This window comes from Centruroides vittatus, unplaced genomic scaffold, assembly GCF_030686945.1.
Source record: "Centruroides vittatus isolate TY-2023 unplaced genomic scaffold, ASM3068694v2 contig_880, whole genome shotgun sequence".
In the NCBI taxonomy this organism is placed as follows: Eukaryota; Metazoa; Arthropoda; class Arachnida; order Scorpiones; family Buthidae; genus Centruroides; species Centruroides vittatus.
Genome location: NW_027122572.1, coordinates 972,548 through 1,000,543, shown reverse-complemented (window position 1 = coordinate 1,000,543; position 27,996 = coordinate 972,548). Strand labels below are relative to the sequence as shown.

The window sequence follows — 27,996 nt, the reverse complement described above, 5'->3', positions numbered from 1 at the left end:
ACATTATATTTGTATCTTACATGATTAAGATGTTTACAAATCTGAATTTCAAGATTGTATTTCTGTGATAACATTTGGCAGTCATCATCTAAATAAAAACTGAAGAAATAGGAAAAAAATTACAAATAGCCTGTATTTTTAATTTTGTTAATTTTTCCAACTTAATTTTTGAAAAATTATGTTTCTGATGATTATTTAAAGTTTCAAATGTTTTCTCTCAAATCTAAAGTAAAAAAATATTTAAGATTTTAGGGTGAGTCCACACTGATTACACAAAAATAACTAAAGAATCTTTAGACAGAGCTGATAAAAACTGATTTCCTTAAATGTTCATCACACTACTAAAACAAGACAAAAAAAAAACTATTATCCAATAATGTTGTTTGAATCAGATGATGATATTACTCTTATTATCTGGAAATAGGCAAGTGAAAAAGAAATTTTTGGGCTTGTCTGTTACTTAACAAATTGATGATAGATTATGCAATTGTTTAGTTTATAAAAGAGCTTCAACAGAATAAAAAGTTTTGTAATTTTACTAAAATGAATTTATCCAGAAGGATTAGCTGGGAATTCAATTTTAAAAAGATATAAACTTTTATCAAATTCCTCCTATAAATTTTTATCTATTCATTTATTTCAATGTTCTTTCATATTAAAATTATATAGAGACTTTCTGGCTTCAATTAGAAAAATTAGTTTTCCAGCATTACACCTTTTTATGTGGACTGATTTACTTAAACTGGATAGAACATAGAAAAACTAGAGCATTAGTCATATTTTCCATAATTTCAGACATGTTTAAAATGAATCTATTTAGTAGGTATTAACCATATAGAATCCTGTGTTTTTAACAACCTTCAAACTGCCTAAAGCTGACTTAACGGTGCTTTAACCTATCCTGTGTTATTCCCAAGATATCTGTCACAACTCCGACCGGTTGATCCAAGATATCTCATTACAGCATTGGAATGTTTTTGAAATTAGAGGTCGCTATAATTTTAAAACTAACTTTCAAAATATAATTTTTTTGGGTATTACATTTATTAATATATCTATTTTGTTTGTGATAAATAAAAAAAAATTTCAGATGATACTAAAGCCACAACTATACTTTTCAAAAATGTGTAATTTTCATTATGCTTAACATCGATGAAAATTCAACATGGCATCACAGGCAACGGAGAATTTAAACAGCCAATAGGTTAAACAATTTTGTAAACCAGTGTAGCTTCACCCTAAGTCAGTGTTTGTCAACTTGTGGTCTGTAGGCGGATTTAAATTAATAAAGATTAAAACTTGTTCAATGATGATTCACTTTCAATAGTTTACTTCCTATATAATTAATTATGTTTCCATATGTATTCAAAACATGCTTATAGATTTATTTTGTTATAAATGGCATGGTGTGTCCCAAATGTTGGTAATACTCACATAGGTTTAAAAAAAATTAGATCTACATAACTTAGTGGTCTGTAAAATCTTTTAGACATTTTACTGGTCCTTGGATTTAAAAAGTTTGAGAAACACAGCCCTAAATGTTTTTCATGAGACACATCAAGACATGCCTCAACAAGTCATGAGCCACTTATGACATTTCCAAACTTCTCACAAGTTCCTTTTTTCATTTAATTGCCCAATATACACAGTACCTTGCCAAATTATTAGACTCATACAAAAAAATTGGTGATTTGTTAGTTTTTTATGTAATAATTCAATAAAAATGCAATTGTTGATAGGATTATTTAAAATATTAACGTTTATCATGTCTTATGAAATAAAAAGTAAGTTTTTACATAAAAGTTTGAAAATAACATAACTTAAAAAAAATTAAAAATTAAAATTAGTATTTTGAATAACAACCTTTAACAACCAGTAGTACTTCTATGTCACAAGGAATACTCTTTTTATGCATTTTTTTTATTTTTGTTTGCATAAATGGGCTATGTTGCCATACTTTACTAAGAACCTTTATCACTTCCCTTTTTGTAGTAGAAAAATTTTTTTTACATTTACATGTTGCCATATAAAAAGTTATTACGTGTTTCTGATATAATACAGAATAAGAACATGAAAAAATACACATTCCCTACACAACATTATGAAAAAAAAAAAGAAAGAAAATAGTACAAAAAGTATGATTTTAGTCAATGGATCTAATAATTTAGCAAGGTATTTGTACAGGTTGTATCAGACTATCTGCACCATGTTTTTCTTGAAAAATGTTCATCATAGAAGGTTTGAAAAAATATTTTTATAGTTAAAGGCAGTATGAAAAATCAATTGGTGACATTATCGTCAACAAGGCAAAGCAGAAATAGCAGCCGACTGGGTCTGAATTGTTAACTTGAATATAGAAATAAGTGTCAAGTTGGGTATTGTTGGATAGAGCTTATTTCATAATAAACAACTTTTGTTAGAAAAATTTATCATTGTTTGCTAAACGTTTACAAAATAAATAAACATTTTAATTTTTTCCTAAGCAACAATGTTCCTTTTTCTCAAATAACTGTTTCTAATGATGAGCATTTAGTATTTAAAAGTGTGTGAACCTCTCTGTAATAAACTATTTTTCTACATTAAAGCATTTTTGTTTTAATTTTATTACTACAGGCTGTTGATCTTACTAGGTTAAAAAAAAAACTATTTCTTGAGAATATTGACAATATAAATCTTCAAACACCCATTGTAATTGAAAAAAATCACTTTTAAGTCCTTATTTCTGATGAGTAAATACTTTACAAAATGAAGACATCTCATCATCAGATTGGTTCAATTTGAATGTTGCAACAGATTCAAGTGTGGAATGTTTTTTAACTTGTGAAACATATGCTAAGTTTGAATGTGGATGATGTATTAACTTAATAAGTTGTGTAGCAACAATGTGTTCAGTCATTTCCAAAGACAAAATAATCTCAACTTAAAAATGAGCTGATTTCTAAGTTGATTTAATCTTCCCTGCATTGTCTCTATTATGTAATCAGTGAAAAGCGGGTTTGACTTGTGATCTTAGAAGTCAAAGCTGATTTTGCTTCTGTTTTCTTGATTAAAATTGGTGTTGTGCTGTGTTGTTATGCATCCTTGTTACATACAGTACCGACTGGGACAAGGGCAGTGAAGGCATCCCCAGTTGGCACTGCATGTAACTGAGGATGGTTATATCATATTTAAATATGTCTGAGAAGAAAGATCAGACCAGAGACTTGGGGGAGCATAACTGGCAACACATGTACGGTAAGCAGAAGGTGCAGGTTAGGGTCCTGCTCCAGATCAATTCTTTTCTTCCAGAATATTCTAAATTATTTAATAAATATTAATTTAATTATAATTATTAAATATAATAAGAGACGGTGCCTAACCCCTCCCTCTAGTGACAGATTATTTAGTAATTAATTAAATATAATCACAGAAAAGTAGCCCGATGTAATCCTATGGTTGTTTGGCTTTACAACTTTATCGGGTTTCGTGATGTTTGTTTATGCATCTATATTTCATCCACTAAATTATAATATCCTTCATTTATAATTGTTTTTACTTTAAATCCTAATATAAAAAATAAATAAATAATGAATTTCTATGTTTAATGTTATACAATTTTGATTAAAGGAATTAATACAATCATAAAACAAATAAAATTAGTTATATCAGACAACTTAAAAATTTCTAAATTGAAACAGCAAGATTCCACATACTTATTTTAAATAGATATTCACACAGTTATAAAATAAATTTATATTCATGCAAGCAAAATTGCATAGGACAATAAATGGTCAAATTCATTACTACTTACATTTTAAAATCTCCTTTTTCTTTTTTTCTGGTGTACCTATAAAATTATTGTTTAATTACTAAAAATAAATATTTTAATAGAAACATTAATTTTTAAAATTATACTAAAACATCTAAAATTACTTAATTTTCTTTTATTTCAGGCTTTATTTTAAAAATAATAAAAATACCAAACTATAATTAATAAATAATAGTATTTTGTAAATGTTCAATATTTGATTATGATTTTAATCTAATAAATTTAAAGTAATTAATATTATGTTAATATGTGATAAAATTTTTATAATTACTTCCAAAAAATAAATTGGCCTATATCCAAAATTTTATAATAATAGTAATAAATAATATGACTTTTGATAAATAATTTCTTAGAATAAATGTACTCATAAAATAAGATTCACATTTTATTAATATTATAAAATATGCTAAATTATTAATGGGTTGCAATTTTCAAATTGCAAATCTATACATTCCTACTGTCTTCCATCTACCTAGAGAATAGAGTTAGCTAGGTGAAAATTGAAACCAGATATGGAGAGCTTAGGAACCAGAGGCCCCTATTAACTATATAGAACTTTCAGTCTATACCAGAAGTCACATGATTTCAATTCAAAATTTTCTCAAGTATGTAGTTAGATGACTCAATTCTTATCAGAGTACAGGAGCAACACACCATTAAAATTTGGAAAAGATATGGAAAGCTTAGAGACCAAAGACCATGATTAACAGACTGGAACAGAAGTCACATGGTTTTTTTTTAAAATTAAAAGTTCCAGCCCAGATTGCAACAATGTCACAATATATAATTGTACATATATATAATATGTTAAGTAACAACACATCACAGTAGAGTGGACTAAAGTTAAAGACAGAAAGATAAAAGACAGTTATTTTTAGACTAAAAGAATATTGTAATAAGAATATTTGAAAAAGTAAGAACAATTTCAAATTACAATTATTTTAAAGAAAAAAAGTAAATAAACTACATTTGTTTATTAAATTTTTGATTCAAACCATCATAATTGTACAAAATAAAATTGTAATTATGTTCGATTTTTTCGATCTTATTTCGTTTTCATTCTTATGTTCGATTTTTTCGATGTTCTAACCTGAAGAAGGTCGTTAAACACGATCGAAAACGTTAGTTAGATTCTTTTAAACAAGGCTGCTTATATAAGGTGGTACGAGTTGGGTATTGATAAGTCACGCAGTCAAAGATGAGCTATAAAATTGTAAATTATAATATTTGATTTAAATGTTTGAATCATAAATTCAAAATTATATTAAAAAGCAAATTAAATAAAATAATACCATATTTATTCGAATATAAGATGACCTAGCATATAGGATGAGGTGTGACTTTAAAGATCAAAATAAAGAAAATTAGTTTTATTAATACAATTTTAATTTTAATTTCATTTCATTTAATCACAAGTAAAACATCAAATGAACATAAATGCACACATTGTCCCACAAAAATTACTAGCATTTTAAACTTTAAAGAAAATTCTTGTAAAATCGACAACATAATTTGTTCATGTAAAGCTGGACTATCAGGAACCTTTTTTGCCAACAGTCATAATAGTCAAATCCACTCTCCGTCGATTACACTTACGAGTTTCTCTGAATTCTGATTTCCAAATAATCATCTGTTTTCACATGGGAATGGATTAAAACTTATATCATGCTCCCATGTGATCTTGGAATTTCAATCTGGAATTCAATTCAAAAGCTTTGATTTTCCTATTGCTATTCATCTTTATTCCTGACAATATACAAGAACAATTCAAACAACCCAAATAAAATACTTGTTTTTAAATACAAAAGGGTAAATGTCCAGTAAAAAATGCAAATACACGGTTCACAAAAATCATTTGCAAAAATGCAAAGAATCTTTTGTTTGTGCATATAGGACGACCTAAGATTTTGAAGTTGTGATAAATGAATAAAAACCTCGTCTTATATGCAAGTAAATACAGTAATTTTATAACCTGGGCTCAAACCTGACCACACTTATATATGTATTAAACTCTCCTTATTCATAGTACCTCAAAAAAATTTCTGTTCATATCTGGTCTCATTTTAATTAATAGTATCAGATTTTTTCCTATTATCTAAATCAGTGTTTCTTAATCTTTTTAGTAGTCTGCACCCCTTGAAAATTGCGTTCAAAGCAACAAAGGTATGGAGCATAGTAGTAGATACCGGACAACATTGTAGCATTTCCAGTTTATCATGAGCTATGAGAATACCCAGTCAAGTGAAATTTATATAGCATAAGACAGCTTTGAATTTTATATTACGTATGTAAAGATTAAAAACCTATTGTTATTAGTCCCTGGAAATTCTTTCTCTCATCCCAAGGAGTGCATGCACCCCAGGTTAAGAAACACCGCTCTAAATTGTCTTTTCTTGATCAACCTGATTTCTTCAATTACTCAAAAAATTGACTTAGTCTATTCTGTCTTTTCAAATGTAATAAATAAATTTCTCCCTATTAAAAAAAATTTGATATTTCTTTGAGAGGATGGTTTTCCCCTTACAAAGGATTTCCAACAATCTTCACAAGATTTGAAACAAGTGGAAATTCTCTGGCAATGCTCAATATTTATGCAATCATTGCATACTGAAAAAATTCTACAAAGCTTGCTATATCAGTTTGTTAAATTATTTTAATCATATTGTCAGCAACATTTCTTCAAATCTGAAAGTTTAAGTAAGAAGTTCCATCTTACCTAATTCTAAACTTGAAGTTTGTCAACTAAAATTTTTGAGCCTTATGAAGAGTTGTTCTGAAGTTGAAAGTTCACTCCTATGCATATTTTTTCTTCATTACAGGTTTTTCTAAATAATCCATAAAAATCTTTTAGTAGGAACCTTGGGTCCAATCTCACACTTGGAGGTCTCTAATGTAGCATGAATCAAGCAATTAAAGATGCACATCATTACATATCACAATCCCATCTCACTATATTGGTAACATGCCAAATGACTCCAAAAATTAGTTTTAGCATCTCTGATGATTATAACACATAAGACAACATATATTATTCATGTCTTTAGCTTCAAAATTTGTTCACAACAAATGATGCTAAATTGCTGCTTTTGGTGTTAGCAGAAATCCTATCTTTATGATAAAATTTTGTTGTGTTAAAATAACAAATTAATATTAATTGCTTTTTAAGTAAGAAAAAAATAAATTTTACCTAAAAAGAAAAAAAAACGAATCAGAAATATCATAAAAGATGAATTTATGTCTTGTGGTGTCCTCTAATGATAAAAATTTTTCAATAAAAAACAAGACCTGGTATAATTAATATACACATAGTTTGCCTTGTACCACATTATTTCTTATCACCTATACTTAACTATGCCATCAGCAAATTAAATCAAACAGGGTAGCCAAGGAGACAAATTCCCCGACTTTTTAATTTTTTTTCAAACACATGAAGAAATAGTAAGCACAAAAGTACAGGTGCATAGGAATTCTGAACATACAATAAGTACATATTTTTAGCTTTACAAAAAAAGAAAAAACCAGTTACTTTCTTTTGTATTAAGTTAGAATATCACTTCTCTAATAGTCTATTTCATAAACATTGAATGATGAGAACTTTGCCAGTTTCAATAGTCTCATAAACATTGGTAAAGTTTTGAAAAGAAACAACTAGTCAAACCAATCACATATTCCAAAAATCCAGATAAATAATCTAATTGTATTTTTAAATATATATAAATAGTTAATTTACATATACAGTATTAGTATCTTCAAATGTGTTCACATAGAAGTGTGAAAAAATATTCACATATAATGTTAATTGATTTGTTGGAAAACTTGTGTATTTAATTAATTTCTATGTTAACTTAAATAAGTCAACCAGACATGAGTTTTAGTTGAAAATATTTATGATAGCCTGTTGGAGTTATAGTAAGTATTGCACAGCAATTGTTAGCCTGTTTCACTTGTTTATCACTCTATAGTAACGATTGGCATTTTATACCTACTGTATAAATTCAATTCTAATTTTGAATAAATTTTTTCAGAATTAAAATGATTACTTACATTCTGGTATATATGTTGTTATAAATATCTTGCAGTCTACTAGATTTAAATTTTATTTAATTATAAAATAATAAATATTCACAAGTTTTGCTACCTTATAATTAAATAAAATTATAGCTTGCTAAAAAAAAGAACAAAACAACTACTCAGTTTAAATTTTTAAAGTTTAGTACTTACTTATTTCTAAATTTAGTACTTGCAGTAGGAATCGAATCAGGATTAACAGGTACTTGAACTCCTCTCTCCCATTCTAATTTCCAAGAGTCAGAAATTACCCAATAATCTTCTGGATAAAGTTGCTCATTATCAGGAAGTTTCATTGCACTAATGAGATCTTTCCGAAATAACTAGAAATTGTTATGAGATGATATAAATTATTATTAGTTTTATATACAAAAAAATATTATAATTTGTATAAAACTAACTGTATGTATTATTTTTGATTCAAGAAAGAAGTTTCTGATGATGATATATTTTCCATAGTTAAGTTTGTGCATTACAATTAAAAATTCTATTATTATTATGTTGTGAATGTCATGCTCAGCTGGTACTGGTGCCAAGTGCTATGCCAGACAAAAGTCAAGGCATAGCTACCCAAACAAGTGTAACATTAAGCTGTGTTATTGGTATGTGTGTCAACATCTAAAAACTTCCTAACAATGTTACGTGTGTTCAATATTATTATTATTATTTTACTTTTTTTTATCATACTTATCACACTGTTTTGTTATAACTTCATGACAATATTTCTGCATATGTTGTAAAGATTATTGTTTTTTAATCAGTATTATTACTGATCTATTGAACTATATGTTTTTATCATTTTAAACTGATATATTCAAATAAATAAAATTTAATTTTCTATCTATAAATAATGAAACTGTATCATATGGCCATGCCTCAACTATGAGAAAATTAAATACATGAAACACTTACAGTTAATATAATGTATTATTACCAAATTTGTACATGTTCTTTCCTTGTAAAAATTATGAAATCACTTCAATTGATTTCAAACAAAAAGAAGTTTTATCAATTTTAAATTTTTTATATTGTACTATTTTGAAAATAAATGTTATAAGAAGTATTATGGTCAAATTCTATCTTTTCTAAATTTCTCACTTTAATTCGTCTGAAGTAAATATCTTAACTTCAAATTAAAAATACAGTAGACTTCTGTATAATGCAGGGGGCCACATAATATGAATTTGGATGTGGGGTAAAAAAAAACTTGTGAAAAATAAGTACTGATCTATCATACTTAGATTCGTACTTATAACACAGTATGTAAATTCAAAGTTTAAACCAATCTTTATGATAGAATTTCATATGGTATGAAATTTTCAGGCATTCACTTGTCCTAGCAATAAAATGATAGAAGTCACTTTAGCAGTGTCTTCTTATTTCATGGCAATTGTCTTGTATAATGCTCAAGAGATGTTTTAAATAATGCTTCCTTAAATAAAAAAGAAAACTTTTACCCAGCCATGACTATTAAAATTAAGGGGAAAAAAATCAAAATTGAGCAAAATATTTATATCTATGAAAAATATTTAGAATTGTGGATAAGTTGTATCTAGTAAGAAATTAGTAATCATTGCCAAAAATGTGAATCTAAATAAGTCAACTATTCAAAGAATTAAAAAAAATTGAAAATAAAATATAAATCAGTTTCTTCTAAGTTTCTACTATATCTTTAGTAAGTTTGAATAAAACTACTTATGGATACTTTGAAGCCAAAAATAAAAGTGTTTGATTTGAATAGAGGATTGCTCTGCAAGGAATATGCCTTTGAACAGTCAAAGCATAAAACTAAAGGCATTAAAGAGCATTTACCGGCATTTAAGAGAGCATGAATGTATTTATTTTAATGAATCACACATAAACACAAGTTTAGCACTAGTAACGCTTGTTTCACAGATTAACAAGATAATTTTCTTTGCATAATGTAAAAATTATGAGAGAAATTATATTGGCTAACATAGAAATAGCCCAGAGATTTCAAACAAATCTTTCCTAGATTATAGAAGAAAGTAACAGCAGATCAGGTATATAATGCTAATAAATTTGTTTTTGTTGGAAGAAAATGCCAAAATGCACTTACATTTTTAAAAATGAGAAATATACTTCTGGATTTAAGACTTCTAAGGCCAAACACTTTACTTTTATGTTCTAATGCATCTGGGGATTATATAACAGAACCCTTGCTAATCAACTGTGTTTCAAATTTACATGGAGTAAAAGATTTTACAAATCTTTTACTCCATGTAAATTTGAAACACAGTTTTTTGAACAAATTTACATGTTTTCACTCTATGTAAATTTGAAGGTGCTATATTTTTTGATTGATTTCACAGCTGCTTTGTATCTCAATTTGAAAATTACTCCAAAAGAAAAGATGATGTCTAATGCCTACCTCTAGCTACTTGATTAATTACTTGATATTTAATTAGTAATTAGTAGCATTATTATAACCTGATATAATCCAGAAATTGTTTGTCAATAATTAATTAGTCTTTAATTCATAATATTATTAAAATTATAAACATTATAAACAAAATTTTCATGCTACATTTCAATAATGAAATTAAAACCCATTTCCACTTGTTTATTCATCATTACCATCAACAATTATCAATATACAATAATCATTTCTTAGAACTTTAGAAAGAAGATAAATTTTTCTGGTAAAATGAGGAATAGAAATTGATTTTAAATGTTTTAGGACACCACACAACAACAAATACAAATGAATAAATCAATGTTAAAATAAGTTGGGTTTTCCCTCCACTTATATATAGCAGCAATAAAGTATGAAATTAAATAATAAGTTATAAAAATTCCTTACCTCAGCTGGTTTATTATTTCTATATGAACTGTTATAGATTTTTGATAATGATGGCCCATTATAACCCTTTGAAGATAATGTTCCTGTAATATAAATAAAATTTAAAATTAAAATTATTAGCAATAAGATGTTTAACATACATAATCAAACATTTCTCTGAATCAGTTAAAATATCTGATTTGTAGTCTTAATGATAAAATACAAAATATTTTTTAACTTACAATTTATAAACATTGTTTAAATTAAAATACTGTATGCTAATTTTTAATTATAACTTTGGTAATATCTACCTCTACTATCTTCATCTTCACTTGCACTTATTTTTCTTTTTCTTTTTTTTCCAGATGTACCTTAATTAAATCAAAAATTATTTACATTATTTTCAAATTTCTATAATACAGAGGATGTTTACACATTTTTAGAACAATTCTTTTGCAATATAATTAATATTTTAAATAAAAAATGCTTATTTCTTAAATGTTCTGATAACCTTTTTTCTGGACTACTATTGTTCTAAAACATCAACTGCACACTGCGATAAATAAACAATAACATCCACCAAGAAAACGGTGCGTTATCTCATAAGAATATGTTTGAAAATGTTTGTGACAATTTAAAGTTCTTCATCAGGTGAGAAACGAACAAATTGCAAAAATCGTTCAATGGAACAGTTTTCGAAAGAGCTGTGCGAAAGATTCGAAATGAAACTCGTGCGGATGTCGTCATCATTGCGCATGGTAGGAAGTAGAAACTTTTCTGTATTATCATCCATTGTATATGAGCGTTTGCCATGCTACGGATAATGATAACTCCTCTTTGCTGTTAATACATTTCTTATCTCGGACGGTTTTGTATATATAAATTGCCTCCATCCATCTCAAATGGTGTGTAAGGGGTGTGGTGTGGATGATCTTGGCCTCGTCAAACATTGGCTGGATATCCGGATCTGTGGCGTAACGTGCCAAAGCAGTTGTAAATCTCTGGTGACAGATGTCCGCTTTATGTTCTTTAATTCTCGCTCCTAAAAATCTTTTTGTGAAGCCGATGTACAATAAATCTTCCTTGCATCTATAGTCTTTCAGTGGGATAGCATACACTCCAGATAGCTTGTCTTGGTTGGGGGCATCCTTGGCATTATGTAGCAGCTGATATATATTAGGGCATCTTTTATAGGTGATGCTGACTTGTCTCTTCCTGACAATCTCCAAGTAAAGCTTCCTTAAATATGGATTATACATGAGCGAATACTGTCTTTATGATCCGTTGTTACTTGCTCCTGCGGATTGGTTTGCGTTGACAGTTGGGGATGACGCATTTTTTTGGATAATTTATTTATGAGGTTATAGTAACCATGGCATTGAGCAATATTGGATAAAGTGTTAATCTCGTTTTTAAGAGCATGCCTTGTTGAGGAGTGGGTGTATGCCCATTTGACTAAGGTGTTGAATGCTGCTACTTTGTACTGTACAGGGTCACAAGACCCTATGGGTATGTACAATTGGTCTGCAAGTGGTTTCCTGTATATCTCCGTGAAGATCGACGTTCCTTTAACTATGATATTGACATCAAGAAAAATGAACATGGGTGTCATTCGCCTGTTCGAGGCCCAGAGTTAAGCCATAGCTGTTGTTATTGAACGAGTCGATGAATGCTGAAATGTCCGGCTTAGTCTTCCACAAGATGAGTATATCATCCACATATCTCTTATACAGCACTATATTGTGGAGGTGAGTAGGAAAGATTTTATCTCCTAGTTGCCATATTACCAGTTCGCACAAATCTCCCACTACCGAACTCCCCATTGGTACACCCCTTCCTTGTTTGTAAACTGTGCCTTTGAATTGAAAGAATGAGTTGTAGCATAGTAAGTGCACCATCTCTAATATTTGCTGGTGGAGGTTAGCATCATCCACTATTTTGAACAGTAGATCTCTGAAGGCACAAAATGCTGGTAGTAGAAGAATCGACGGGTACAATGATTTAAAGTCGAGTACTGTAAGGTATTGCGGGGGGGTCCCAATCTGCTTGAGGAGTTCTATGAGGCATTTACTGTTGGTTACCGTGAACTGGTAGTCTTCTAAGTGTGGAGCGATCAAACAGTGCATGAGTTTCTCTAATTTATGTGTTGGTGCTCTTACTTTATCGACTACTGGGCAAATTTCTGTCGGTCTTGTTTATGTGTTTTGGCGAAACCGAATAGCCTGGGTGTGTCAGGCGAGTCAATTATAATGTTCTTAATTGCCAACCTCTTAGCCAATTTAGTGTTGGAGAATCGCTTGAGCCTTGCATGCAATCTTTCCACGGTGTTAGTATCTATCTTTTCACATTGGGTAAGATTGATGTAATCCAATAATAATTGGTCATAAGTCTGCTGTTTCATAAGTACCATAGTTTTTGCCTTGTTGGCCCTGAAGAGCTTGATTCCACTATTCCTCATCCATCTGCTGGGCAAGGCAGACAAGGCGAAAACTATGGTACTTATGAAACAGCAGACTTATGACCACCAGTAGAATGTTAATGGTAAATGGTAAAAATAATTAATAAATATTATAAATGTAATAAAAATAACACAGAGAGCTGAACTTTTAATAATGTTAATTTTAAGATTTAATCTTTTGAATTTATTTATTAAAATAATTAAATCATCTTGTAGTGTAAAAAGATATTAATACAAATGCAACTTTCCATACAAATTTTTTTTAGTTTTCAAAAAGCTTTTTATTACAATAAAACCATTTCTTCATTTACAGTAGTCACTAAACCAATCCTCTAATTCCTCCTTTGATATGAATCTTAGATGCTTCAATAAATTTTATATATGAAGAATGTTTTTCAGAATAAAAATAATTGGATTTAATATAAGTTCTCAACTACACTCATTGACAGAAAAGTTATGTATTCAGATATAATTTTCCAATTATTGCAAAACTTGACACACAGCTATGTCTACCAAGTTAAGATTAAAGCATTTACAATCTTGTCTTTACTGTTGAACTGCATCCTATCCCACTGCTACTGAGTCATTTTATATCAGTCTGTCACTCCTAGCAGTGGTACAAGGAACATTGATAGCACATCAGTATATTTAGGAAAACCTGGCCTTACATGCTGACATTCATGACAGAGCTACAAACAGCCATTTTCCAGCAAGATGATGCTCAGCTGCACATAAATAGGATTTCCTAGGACTGTCTCTACATGTTATTAAACTTTCTTAGCTTGCTCAGCCTCCAGATTTGTTGCCCATTAAGCATTTGTGGGATTAGATAAGATGCCAGCTTTAATCATCTAGGAGTGTGAGGGATCTAGGAGCAATGACTGAAATATCTGTGGACAAATCTGTTGCAGAACAGCAAACAGTTACTGTATGCCTGCATGCTTGATCATATTATCAAATGTATCCACATAAAAGGCATCCTATGTGATACTTAAGGTTCTTTTAAATTATAGCAGTATTTCACAGGACCATTGTTCCTTTGCTAAGATATTGTAGTCATTTATTACCATCATGGGCAGATAGGATTTGTTCAAACAGAATGGGAAACATGGTCTGACCTGTGTCTATGAATATAAAGGAAGGGAGTAGACTAATCAACCTTTTTATTATAAATACTTCACATCATAAATTCAATATATAAAAAGCAATATTTTTTTGTTGTTGAATGATAATAAAACCATCATACATTTACAATGGTTTAAAATTTAAAAAAAATATTTATATCATATTGTAAAACTAAAAATGTTTAAATATTCTTAAGAAAATAAAATCTTCAGACTACTGAACCTCTTCAACTTCCAGTAAAGCATATAAAATGTAGCAATTTACAAACATTTTTGAAATTCATTTTGCATGTTTTATTGGAAGCTGAAGAGGTTTAGTGGTCTAAAGATGTAAAGTATGTTTTATTAAGGAAATAGGAACAAAATATCACAAAAATGATGCTTAAGACTAGTAAAATAAAAGTATTTTCTTACTTTCCTGTATAAAATGAATGCAAAAAATAATATCAGTGTGTTCATGCATTAAAATAATAATATTTTTCATAATAGAGAAATTGATTTGGCTGGAACTATGATAATACCTAGATTTTCAACCTTGCTTAAAATTTCCTTTTCACAATTCATTAGCATGAATGCTTCCAGTCAAGATTCAGCCAGGATTGATCTTAATCTAATTTTTAAATATTTTAATTTCAAAAAGATTCATTCAAAAGTTGCTTGAGAAACTGGTAATGTTCAAAAATTTTAATATGCATGAGCAGGTACTGTACATAGGTAAACTTCCTGGTTCCTGCTTCCTGGTATATATTGTATTTGTATATATTGATAATGTCTAAGCAATGACACACTACTTATATATGCACACTACTAATAAGAATATTTGCAAAACATTAAAATTTTGCATTGGATTTGTTTAATAATCTACATGCTGTAATAGACATTATTCCATAAATACTACAGACATCTTATTTAGATATGTTTTGCAATTAAGAACATCAAAAATTGAAGACAAAGATATGTTTAAAAATAATAAAATAACTGAAAAACAGTTTTCTCTGTGGCTCTGTTTTTATTCCATATATTGCATTTGCTTTAGATACGTTAATACTTCCTATGACTTATATTACCTCAAAATGAACAGATTTTCTCAGACAATTTAAAAACATATTTATTTATATTGATCTCTACTTTTTTTGACAATCAACTAATCCAACAGATATCATCACTGTGGATGCAAATACAGTGTTGAAAATATGTTTTTGATTGATCAATCAATGAAGCTAAACTATATTGGCAATAGTAAAAGCTCTGGTGAACATTAAGAGAACTATACATAATAAATTATCAGGATTGTTAAGCAAAGATATCTTGTTGCAGGAAAATGTGATAATGTAAGGCAACATATATAACCAAGAAAACTATAGGTTCTTGCCTAAATAAACTGAAAAATGTTGTATCATTCTACCTACATTCCAGACTTGTCATCAAATGAATATCATCTGTTTGATCTCTTGAAGAAATACAAGGTCTGTGCCAAAAGTAAGTGTACTGATTTTTTTATTTAATGACTATGCAGCTTAACAGATCATTAATTGGTATTTTCATGTTGCTAGACATCTTAGCAGCATGTTTAGACCTGTTTCAAGTTGATCAGTTAAGTCAAACATGCACAATTTCTGTTTGTGCATGTTTGACTTGTGTGAGATAGTGTTTTAACACATCATTACATTTGAAATGGAGAAAAATCTCAAACATTACACTACCAAGTTTTGTGTGGAACTCAAGAAATCTGCAACTGAGACATTTGTAGATTTAACCAAAGCTTATGGAGATACCACTTTATTGAGAAACATGGTGTTTAGATGGCACAAAGATCCAGGGTAAAGACAATGCTTATCATTTTTTTCAACAGCTGTGGAATTGTGCATAAAGACTTTTTACCTTCAACAACTTCAAAAACAGGTCAAGCAAGTCTGCAGGACATTGCAGAAGATTGGATGCTGCACCACAATAATGTACCTGCTCACACAGCATTATCAATTCAAGAGTTTTTGGCCAAGAAAAAATCCTCACACTCCTGCAACCTCTCTTCAGCCCGGATCTAGCTCTGTGTGACTTCTACTATTCCCTAAGATAAAATCTAAGTTGAAAAGTCATCATTTTGGGACAGTGGAAAACATCAAAATAGTTGTAACTGACGAACTAAACACCCTTATGGAAAATGACTTCAAGTACTGCTACAACCAGTAGAAAAAACTTTGGAACCACTGTGTGACCTTACAAGGGTTGTACTTTGAAGGAGATTGTTTATAGTTTGATGTACCCTTGTATACTTTGAATAAAAAATCAATACACTTACTTTTGGGACAGACCTTGTACCTTTGTGAAAAAGTCTGCAGATAATGATGATATGATTGATGTAGTTCTGTACTATTGGAATATAAAAAGTGATAAACTGATGAAAAACTGCTTGCAAATGGCAGGGGACTATGTAGAAAAATAGTGTTTGTAATTTCATTTTATATGTATGTCTGAAGTAATAAAATTAATCCAGATATTTATTGGACAATCTTTGTATAAACAGTTTTAATCTTAATATGAGAAATTCTTCTACCAATATTTTTGATAGAATTCCTCATATGCCCAATAAATCCCAGACAACCAAAGTGGTTATTACAAAGAATAAGAGCCAAAATATCAATTCCAAATTGCTGTTGATTTGGAATAATACAGGCCCAGATGAGTTAAATGGATCAAATGATTTAGTGGCGCATTTAATATTAGAAGTGGAAACCAGTGATCCAGCCAAAGTTCAAGTTTTCCTATTGGGTATGCATACAAGTTTAGTAAACACCAAAATCTCATAGAATTCTGAAATCTGAGAAATGAGTCTGAAGTAGACAAAAAATAGTTCCCTGAGCAGAGGTCAAAGGCTTACTGCTGAGAAGTTTCAAGGAACCCAGTTTATAACAGGATTCCTTAGCAGGATTTAGAAATTGAACAAAGTTTTCCATTACTCAGAAGAATTATCATCACTCTCCAAAGAAACACAATTAATAGGTATACTGACATGGAACAGTTTCTCATAATAATTATGATGCTGCACTGGTATTACTCTAGTACAGTTCCATCAGATCTTTGTATTTTGCATTACTTGCTGGAAATCTTAAATATGCATCAGGTATATTTTCACTGGATCTTTTCTTCCTTCTTACTGGACCAATCTGAACATCAATTTCTTGAAATTTACTGCTTATGTCTTGCTCTGTCTTAGCGACTTGAAGTGCACGTTTCTTTTCCTCCAAGTGTCTCATCTTTTCTCCTTGAGTGGCTCTGATGCTCATTTTCTGCAGCTTTTTCTGCATCAGTAAGTCTCACAAATTTTATTTGGCATATTGATCTTTCTTTGTGTATGAGAAGCCATATTATGGAAAGGAAAATTCTTCTTGTACAATTCATACATTTTGCACTGGTGTTTTAGATCAACCAAATAGTATTTCTTAGAAGAGAACTGATGACAATAATGTGACTTTACTGTAGGAAATGACAGAATATGATTTCTTGCAGACTGTTCTCTTTCTACAGACATCTTGTTGAAGGATTGTTTATCTTGCTTATCAGGAGAGTGTCCCAAATTCTTTTGTTTTTGCGAAATTGCAAAATTATGAATATTCATGCACAGTGGTGCCTCATATAATGTACTTAATCCACTTCAGGTGCAAGTCCGTTAAGTGGAAAGTCCATTATATGAAACGCACTTTCCCATAGAAATACATGTTAAAACATCTAATTCGTTCCGCTGCATAAAACAACCGTACTGTACCATTAAAAAAAAAAAAAAAAATGAAAATGGAGCAGTCACCAATTACGCTGGGTAGTCAGATGTTGTGAGGAGGAGGTGCAGGAACACTTTTTTCACATATTCATACAGAGACACACTTTTTACACATTGCAGCAGGTCTCTTTTTTATTGTTTTTTAATCGGAGTCAGATTCAAGAGAGGCTACCGGGGCTTGCAGGGTCAACTCCTCTTATTCCATCCTTTGTATTTTGGCAGCTGGCTTCTTGAAAAACATGTCCAAGGCAGCTGTTTCTCTCTCTTCTTCAACACCTGTTGGAAATGACAGGCAAGGGTGTCATTGTAGAGATCATTGATCCTGTTGGCCTCAGCTGTGTTTGGATAGTGAGTGTTGGTAAACTCCTGAACCTCTCCCCATTTGACAAGGAAGTCCTTGATGGCAGCAGTTGAAATTAGTTGATTGGGTTGCTCCTCCTCCTCGTCAGATGAAGCTTCCCTTTGAGCTTCATCATGTTCCTGGGCCAGAAGTGCTTAGAGCTCTTCAGTTGTCAGCTCTTCTTGGTGTTCTTCAATGAGCTCCTCCACATCCTCCATTTCCACCTCCAATTCCAACTCTCGGGCCTTCGAGATGATCTCCTGCACCACTTCTGTATCCTCAGCTGGTTCTTCCTGGGTCCATTCAGGAACAAGCCTCTTCCAGGCTGAATTGAGGGTCTTCTGCATGACTTCTCCCCAGGATTTCTGGATGAGTCAGATTGCCACAAGAACATCAAACTTCTCTTTCCAAAACTTTCGGACAGTCATGTCTCCACAAAGCTGACATTCTTCAAACACCTTCATGAAGAGAGCCCTAGTGTACAGTTTTTTGAAGTTGACAATGATTACTGATCCATTGGCCGAAGGATGGCAGTGGTGTTTGCTGGCAGATACTGCACCTTGATGAAAGGATAGCTTTCTTCCAGGATCTCCTCCAGGTGTTTTGGGTGTCCAGGGGCATTGTCCAGTATCAGTAGGGCTTTGAGCAGCAGCTTTTTGTCCAGCAGGTATTTCTTTACAGCAGGAGCAAAGGTTTCCAGGATCCATTCCTTGAAGACAACCTGGGTCACCCAGGCTTTTTGGTTAGACTTCCAATGGACAGGCAGGTTGGACAAAAAAGGAGGAGGAAAAAAAAAAAAAACAGCTTACTCTTCTGCAGCCAAATAGCAACTGTTTTCAAAGGTTCCCAAAACACCTACATCAATAAGCTATTCTGGGAAGCCAAGAAGGGGAAAACATCTAAAAAAAGCAGATTGTCATTGGCAACGGCAAAAGAGTGGAAACATCATTCACACTTGTTCGCAGCCAGTCTGTTGCTCGAGTCACGTAACGGCCAAACAGAAAGTCCGTTGTTCACAGCGTCCGTTATTTGAGGCGTACGTTATATGAGGCACCACTGTACTAATTCATACACAATGGCATAGCAATGTTAACTATCATGCAGTGCTAATAGACATAAATAGATGCATTTGCCTCGAATAAATATGGTTACACTGCATATAACTAATATATACATTTGTCCATTACACAAAATGAAAGAATGCTCCAAGTGGAATCAAGAAAGACAAATATCTCATTTTACAATTGCATTTCCTGACAGAATGTCAATAATATGTAGACTTGTTGCCTTGATTCAAAACAACTAGATTAGTATTCACAAAGAAATATGAAAACATGGGATTATTTTCCTTACATCCCCAGACAATGGGTACATTCCAGTAGATATCAGTCTCAGCCACAATTGATGCATTGGTGAACGGTTTGACAAGCTTTTAATGGAACATTTGGCAACCTAACAAAATGGTGGAAGCAAACAGTATTATATTGGCATTTGCAGACTTATTTTGTCATAATAACTTTGGATTAATACAGATAAATAATAAAAATAATGGTGATAATGAAATGTTTTCATTAGCTGCTACTGTTGCTATGATGAGGTCTAAAAGAACCTCTCTCTATACAAAAGTAATACTCCATTTTCAAGCATAATCTTCTACTAGCAACTTATTACTAGCAACACAGCCTGTGTGTTTCAATTAGACATATTAAAAAAATTCTTTAAATCATCATCAAATAATCTTATATTTAATTACAATGTATGGGATTAAATAATATTATATGCTAACAATCTTATTCAATTTTTACAATTACTTTCTAAAGTCACTAAATATATCCATGGAGGTGGCCATATTACTTCATGGTTATATTTAGAGCTCTCCATATCCACACCGCAATGAGTGCAAAGCACATAGGTTGCTGCACAGATAATCTCATCAGGTGAATATTGGAACACATTTCTGTACACTGTGGTTCACTAATGCGCTGTTTGATGCACACTGGAATGTACCCAATGTTGTGTGTATTTGTTTCACACCAATTAGGAGAGGATGATGATCAGTAGAAGAAAACTCAACTAAGGATCTACTCTCCCCATCTGGTGAGGATTGGAATTATGAGATAGGCAGAGGAAACCAAAATTATATCATCATCTTTGACAACCAATTTAAGGAAGTTCATGTGAAAACCAGAAATTTCTTTCAATAACTGAATACTCTATATTTTTACATTAAGTATGTCATATTTACATTTAAATAATCTGTATCGATGTTCTGTCAAAATAATGAATGCATGTTGTCGTGTTGTTTGTTAGAGGTGTCTAATGAACATTTTTGACTGTGTTCATTAGTCTGTTTCATATCCAACTAGAACTATTTAACACAAAATACACAACAACAAAAAAAAAGAGTACTTCCAGTAACTATGTTTCAATAAAATATTAATGTTTGTGACTTTCTCCTGAGGTCTGCATTAGGTTTAAAGATACAAGTTTTATAATGTAACATATCCATTTTAGAACTCATATGTTTAAACTTGATGCAAGCATTTTCTTCCAGAATATTATAAATTATTTAATAAGTATTAATTTATTATTATTATTAAATTTATTAAGAAATGGCAACTAACATCTACAGTTAATACCAAATAAGTTAAAATTTAATTATCAATACTATAGCATAAAAATAGCCCAATATATTATGACAATCATTTGGCTCTGATTAATAACATCAAGTTTTGAGATGCTTATACAGTATATGAATATACACACCATGCCAGAGTATAGTAATAGCCAACTGAGTGCCATAGTGGAAGACTATAATGGCCCTGAGTGTAGGAGCCATCCCCAATCAGCACCATAAGTAACTGTGAATGGTTATACAGTGGAACCTCGCTTAACGAGCAGCTCGCACAACAAGTATTTCACATAATGAGCAAAACAAATTGTAAAATTTGCCTCACTTAACAAGTGATATTTTGCATAACGAGTGATGAGGAGAGGGGAAGTCCTGAATTGTACACATGGGGCATGCTCCATCAATCTGTGTTTAGCACTCATTCCGCTAGCATCTTAGTGTCACTTGTGATCACACATTTTTCCAAACTTGTGTTCACACATATTACTTATAAACATCAACAACCAAAACCCGTGATATAATAAACACGCCAAACGATATGCCAAATTCTTGGGTCATTAAATTTAATGACTGATTCAAAATTAAATTTTAGAAATGTCAGAATTAAAATTATTAAATTTAATATAAGATGGAAACATAACTGCCTACCTCTAGTCAAATTAATTAATTTCTATATTTAATTATAGCATTTACATAACCCAAGAATTTGGCATATCATTTGGAGTGTTTATCAAACATATTAGCTGTGATTATTTTTTTGTTTCTGCAAATTGATTTCTCATTCCAGGATAGTTCATTCCGTACTAGAAGAAAAGATGATGATGATGATTCACGTTCCTTAACAGCATATATTGTACAATTTTTTTTGAATAAACATTATATGTAAAATATTTCAGCATTTTTTTTTTTGGCGTGGAACGCATTATCGTATTTTACATTAATTTCTAGGGGAAAAATTGTTTCGCTTAACGAGTGTTTCGCATTATGAGTAAGACTCTGGAACAAATTATGCTCGTTAAGCAAGGTTCTACTGTATTAAAAATTAAATATGTCTTAAAGCAAAGAATTGCTCAGTGTCTGGATAGTGTAAGTTGCAATGCATCAACATGGTTAAAGGGAGTAGCAGGTTTTAGTCCTGCTCTGGGCTGATTCTTTTCTTCCAGAATATTCTAAACTAGCTGTTGCCCGTGGCTTCGCCCGCTCATATTTTGCAATTTGATAGAAATAATCCTCCCTCAGTACTTCACTAAGGTTCTTAATTATTAGTTGTTACTAATTTGGTAAAATTACTGATTTTTGTTTGTTTCCAACTATGGACTGCTAATGCACCTAAATTCAAGTTTCAAATATTATGGGATTCTGAGATACGATAAAATCTGAGTTTCATTTTTTTCGAAACATAAATGACGTTATCTGAAACTCCCTATATTTAAATAAATAATAAAATGTAAAAATACGGAGCATTCACAAAGATAAAACCTTTGTCATTGCACACCATCAGTAGTCCATCAGAAATTACAAAAATTATGGAAACGACCTTCCCCTTTAGGCAACTGCCTCCACAACAAACATGCAAAAATGGTAAGACATCCTATGGTGTTTTCGCCACTATCACAAAAATATTTTTAAAAAAATTAACAGAGTAAAATCGTGGCCAATGTTATTTCAGACACCATAGTAATTATTTAATTTATAACAATCTAAATACATAAAATTCTCACACCCGCGACAATCAAATGCGGGTCGTATCAGCTTATACAAATAACTTTCTTACAATTAAGGAAAATGGAAAAAAAAAAAAGCAAAAGGGATAGGAAAGGAACAGAAATACCCAGGGTTTTTTGTAGCGACGTGCTCTTGAAAAGGACACCACTTTGAAACTCTCCTTTATTCGTGACCCTCTTCTTATCATGGACCTTACGTCTATTCCTGACTTCATCGTTTGTCCTCAAGGTTTTCTGTCCATAGTCTATTTTTTCTTTCTAACTTCTTCGGCACCTCTCAGTCTCGAATCGTCTTTCTTGAGGTCTGGAGCACTCTTTTTCCCTCCCTGCTTCTTTGAGGTTTTCACCAAAAGTGACTGTCAAACTCTGTCCATTTAGCCTCAGGGCCCCCACACTGTCTTTTGTTCTACTTATTTTCGTGGAAAAGATAATCCTACCCAAGGGCAAAAGGGTTAGAAGGCCACACTATAATCGAACAAATATGTAATAACAAATTCGAATTTAAACGGTTCGAACATTTAGTTAAAAAATCGTAATATGTAAATATTGTATGTTTGGAAATTAAGTTATTACCATCAGAAACAAAAAATCGCATCTGAAATAGTACAGTAGAAGCCATTCTTCTGGTTAAGACTTAATGCTCTCTCTCTCTCCCCCTGCAGGGGAATTTCGAAAAATCCCTTCTTAGTGTGCATTCCCATGGCATACCCTACTAAAACACAGTTAAAAACAAAAATCACATCTAAAATAGTAGAGTAAAAGCCATTCTTCCGGTTAAGACTTAATGCTTTCTCTCTCCCCCCGCAGGGAAATTTTGAAAAATCCCTTCTAAGTGTGTATTCCCATGGCATACTGTGTACCAAATGTCACCTCTAGGTTCAGCGGTTTGCTCTGGGCAATGATGAATCAATCAGTCAGTCAGTCAGGACAAGTAGTTTTATATATATAGATTATTTAATAAATATTAATTTATTATAATTATTAAATTTAATAAGAGATGGCATCTAACACCTATCTCTAATACCAAATTAATTAAAACTTAATTATTAATAGTAGCAGGAAAATAGCTCAATACATTATGGCAATCGTTTGGCTCTGAGTATGTGTTATGACTCAGAAGCCAAAGTATTATGAAATAAAAGCTTAAAAAATATTACTAAATTGTTTTATTTCCAGATCAATATAACAATGAAATATTCATTATAAAATTCTGTAATTTGAAAACTGACTCTAAGCAAAACAAATCATTTTTAGGCAATTCTGGCTATTCTTTTAACAGCAAACAATAAATTATGATTATTCTGACTGGCTTATCTTGATGCAAAACTTTCAAAAAACTTAGAGGTGGCTAGACCTCAAAAAGATATAGTTCAGTATTTTTATAGATTAGTTAAAACTGTTTGATTCTGAATTAAAACTTTAAACAAGTCTTCAGGAGAAGAAATATTCAAATTAATTACAGAATCTTGGTTCATCATAATCAGTTCTTTAAAAGCATGTTTTTGAGGAAAATTTGAAATAGTGAGCAAAATAAATTCTAAAAAAAAAAATCCCAAAATTTTTCAATTAGGAATGACAAAGAATTTTAGCATGTGAGATAGGTTCAATTTCCATTTTTGATATACAGCAGAGTCAATAACAGCAGAGAACTTTAATAATTAATGTTGTTATTATTATAAAAAATTGGCTAAGCAATTGCTGAACATATTAAAAGAAAAGAGAAGATAAAAGTGCATCTCTGACATCATTCTAACAGAAATATGAAAATGTTATGGAATAAGATGGAAACATCACTATCTATTAATATTTCTCATTATCATTTTAATAACCTGTTTCATAACTAATAAAGAATTACAAAGCTAAATCTATTATTGACAAAAAGCAATAATTCTCATGTAGATAGTAAAGGGCTTCATTTCTAACATAGCTTTATCTTTTATACCTATTAAAAATATTAAATTAATTTGTAGTTGTTTTGTAGTAGAAGACTTTCCCTGTGTTTCTCAAACTGTGGGTGCACCTCCCTAGTGGAACATTGGACTTTTTCTATGAAAAGTGAAGAGAACAGCATTTGCAATACTGCATTACTGCTAGTATACTTTTGCTTTCATCAAAATATTGAGACCTTAGTTTTATTAAAATAAAATATAAATATAAATCAATACATCTTTAGGAAAAATGTAGGAGTACAATAATTTTTTGCAAAGAAGGGTCATCTTTTTAAAAAGTACGAGAACTAGATTCACTACATTAGCTTGATTGACAGTTTGAGTTAGAACTGTAAAAACACTAAACTTTTTTCTTAAATTCAAGACTGTTTTAATGAATATTTCTTTATGTTGTATAATCACAAAGATGAACAGAGTGTACAAAAGCATTTGGACACTAATTTTAAAATTTCTGTCCTAATAAAACAATCAAATTTTATTTATTCTCAGTAGAATTCAAGTGAAGGTTTGAAAGTTAAAAATACATCAATAAATTATAATTATTTCTTTATATCATCATTATTTATAATTATATTAAATACTGTAATAGTAATAGTAGAATACTGAATATAAACAATCTGTTTAAAAATATTTCCTTTTAATATTTTACAAATTATTTCTTTTTCATAAAAAATTTCATAAATCTTCATTTAATATTTTGTTTTCATTTTAAAAATCTGTATTTAGCTTATAAAAGTTTTTCTGTCTAAATAAGAAATTCAATGTCAAAACTTTAATTACTTTATAAAGAAAATCTTTCAAAATTGTTGGAAAATAATAAAGTTGAAATATATTTTATTTTTTAATTTTCTTGATCATCTACATTAAAATAATGCTATTATATATATGCATAGCATCTTTATTTAAGAGATCAAAATTATTAATATGATATTAAATAATGAAAGAAAAATAATTTCCCATAATTATACTTTAGATTACTGCAAAACTAATAAAGAGAAAAATTTGTTTCTTGGAAAAAGTCTTTTTAGAACAGAATGTGAACATAAAACCCCTACTAGCTATTAGCTGTAATTAACGCTTGAAGTTACTAGTATCATTTTGTAATATTTAATAATTTAAAAATTGTTACAGCAATTTTAAAATTTAAAATTGTTCTTTAAGCATTCCAAATTTTTGTATAGAATATTTTGATCCCAATTAGGATCGAAAGCACTTGTTAAAGTATATTAAAAACTTTATTTGCTGGTTTAATTATAAAGATTTGTTGGTGACATTTTGTAACAAATGTTTGTTATTTAAACTTATAAAAATTCTTTAATTGTTTTTGCTCTTTAGCAGTTCATTGCTGCAATGCTCTGCAGTAATTTCAGCACCAATTTTCATAGGCAGTCTATCCCAGGTATGTCATGTTCCATCTATCACCACCCAATCACCCTCATTGCAAGCCTAGCACGGAGAAAACGCCCAATGTCCAGAGGGTAGAACAAGTTTAAAAAAAAAAATCATTAGTATCAACCACTCACATAGTACAATTGAGATTAAAGGTACTACAGAATTCATCAGCTCAGTGTATTTGTGGCAAAGTTGTTATGAATTATAAGAAAAACTGTTTACTTCAGGTTTGCCTCAGATAATGTGAAATCTCAGTTAATTGGGACTTGTATAATTGATATACAACAGAAAGTTACACATATATTTTTAATCATTTCTTGGGAAAATAAATGACAAAAGTTAGATTCCAACTCCATATCATTCATCGAAGACAAACATGTTTAAAATCAATTATAATTATTCTCATTCTCTAAACGAACGATCACACTAAACCCATTAAAAATTTTTATTTTCAATGTGCTTTTACAGAAACTGGTTATAAATGGATAAAGAGAATAAATATGAAATGCATTACAGATAAAAAGTTATGCATTAATTTCATTTCAAAATTAAAACATTTCTTTAATAAACTTTCTAAAATACTATTTAATACCGATGAAAAGCAAAGATTTATTACATTAAAAATTTGTATTAATATATATTTACTGTTTAAATGCTACTATGTGGATTTTATTTCTGGCATCGAAATCTGCATTAACAGAAAAATGAATGTTAATAATTCGTTTAAGAGTGAACATGAATATTTTTTAAATAAATGTGTGTTTTAATAATAATCAGAATGATATGAAAACTTTATATTTTCTGTTTTTATATATTATAATAAGAAAATTGTGTAGAAGTTACTTTTAGACAATATGTTTATAGGTGTATACATGTATGAATTACCTAAAGGTAACTTGTACCGAAAATTGATCTATAATTACAAACCTTTCTCTTCAAAGATTTCACACTTCCTTTTGGATCTGGTAGGAGATGTCATTTCGGATTTAATTTCTTTGAATGGACATCAACGGCTTCCCTATCATCATAAAGAAAAAAAGGATGTAAATAATACAACTTATAAATTCTGGAGAAGCTTTAAATCATCTTAATACCAATATTTACCAGTATATGTAACATCTGTCGAAAATTGAGCATAAAAAACTGGGTAAACTGTTACACGTAAATAATTCATCTTCGATACTCACTTAACGTAATCGTATATAAAGATCGAATCGGGCCTCATTAAAACTTCTTAAATTATCGAATAAAAACATATTTATCATTAAATATCTTCTTTCAAATCGTTTTAACTTTTAAAAGATAATTTGGCGCCATTTTGATTGACCAAACGATGAAATCCGAAGCTCATAAAAACAAGATGGACGTTACACTTCAACCTCGTCAATGATCGCGTAATAATAAAATTAAAACGATTTCTTCTGTTACGTTTACGTAATTACGTATTCAATTTTATAATATTAATAAAAAATAGTAATAAATAAATAATATGTCATTTGTTTATCGTCTTTTTATTTTAAATTATGCCATACTTCGCAGTATAATCAGAAATTATCAAGACGGATCGATTGAAGAAAAGAAAATTTTAAAAAATAACTTTTTTTTTAAATAAATAAATATAGTTCAATATTTTATATTTTAAACAAAAATATTTAATAAAAATTTTATTTTTTCCATAATTAGTTAAAATCATTAATACAAGTATTATGTTTTTTATCGTCATTTTCTCTTATTTTGTTTTCGACAAAAATTTGTAAATTCGATAGGATTAAAAAATTTATTATTGTTTTTCTTTATTTCGATGAAATATTATTTACGATATTTCAAGTTTTGATTCGTTAAGAATAAAAATATATAATTATTTTGTTCTGTCTGGCAACCTTGATGTCGTTTTCGCGCTTAAAATAAATAATGAAATTAACA

The 27,996-nt window shown here is 30.1% G+C and overlaps 1 protein-coding gene across 2 annotated transcripts in view; it reads right to left on the bottom strand.

Moving 5' to 3' along the window:
- The window catches only part of nwk (nervous wreck), a 275,370-nt gene extending 247,838 nt beyond the window's left edge, over window positions 1-27,532 (bottom strand). The window contains exons 1-6 of one of the 2 annotated variants that reach the window (XM_067280045.1): window positions 27,178-27,532; window positions 27,001-27,091; window positions 10,991-11,050; window positions 10,701-10,783; window positions 8,030-8,199; window positions 3,791-3,826 (exon numbers count right to left, since the gene is read on the bottom strand). In XM_067280045.1, coding sequence (XP_067136146.1) covers window positions 3,791-3,826; window positions 8,030-8,199; window positions 10,701-10,783; window positions 10,991-11,050; window positions 27,001-27,052 — 401 coding nt within the window. In that variant the 5' untranslated portion in view covers window positions 27,053-27,091; window positions 27,178-27,532. The remainder of the gene's footprint in view (window positions 1-3,790; window positions 3,827-8,029; window positions 8,200-10,700; window positions 10,784-10,990; window positions 11,051-27,000; window positions 27,092-27,177) is intronic. The other variant, XM_067280044.1, reaches the window with a different exon arrangement.
- Between the last annotated feature and the right edge of the window lie 464 nt (window positions 27,533-27,996).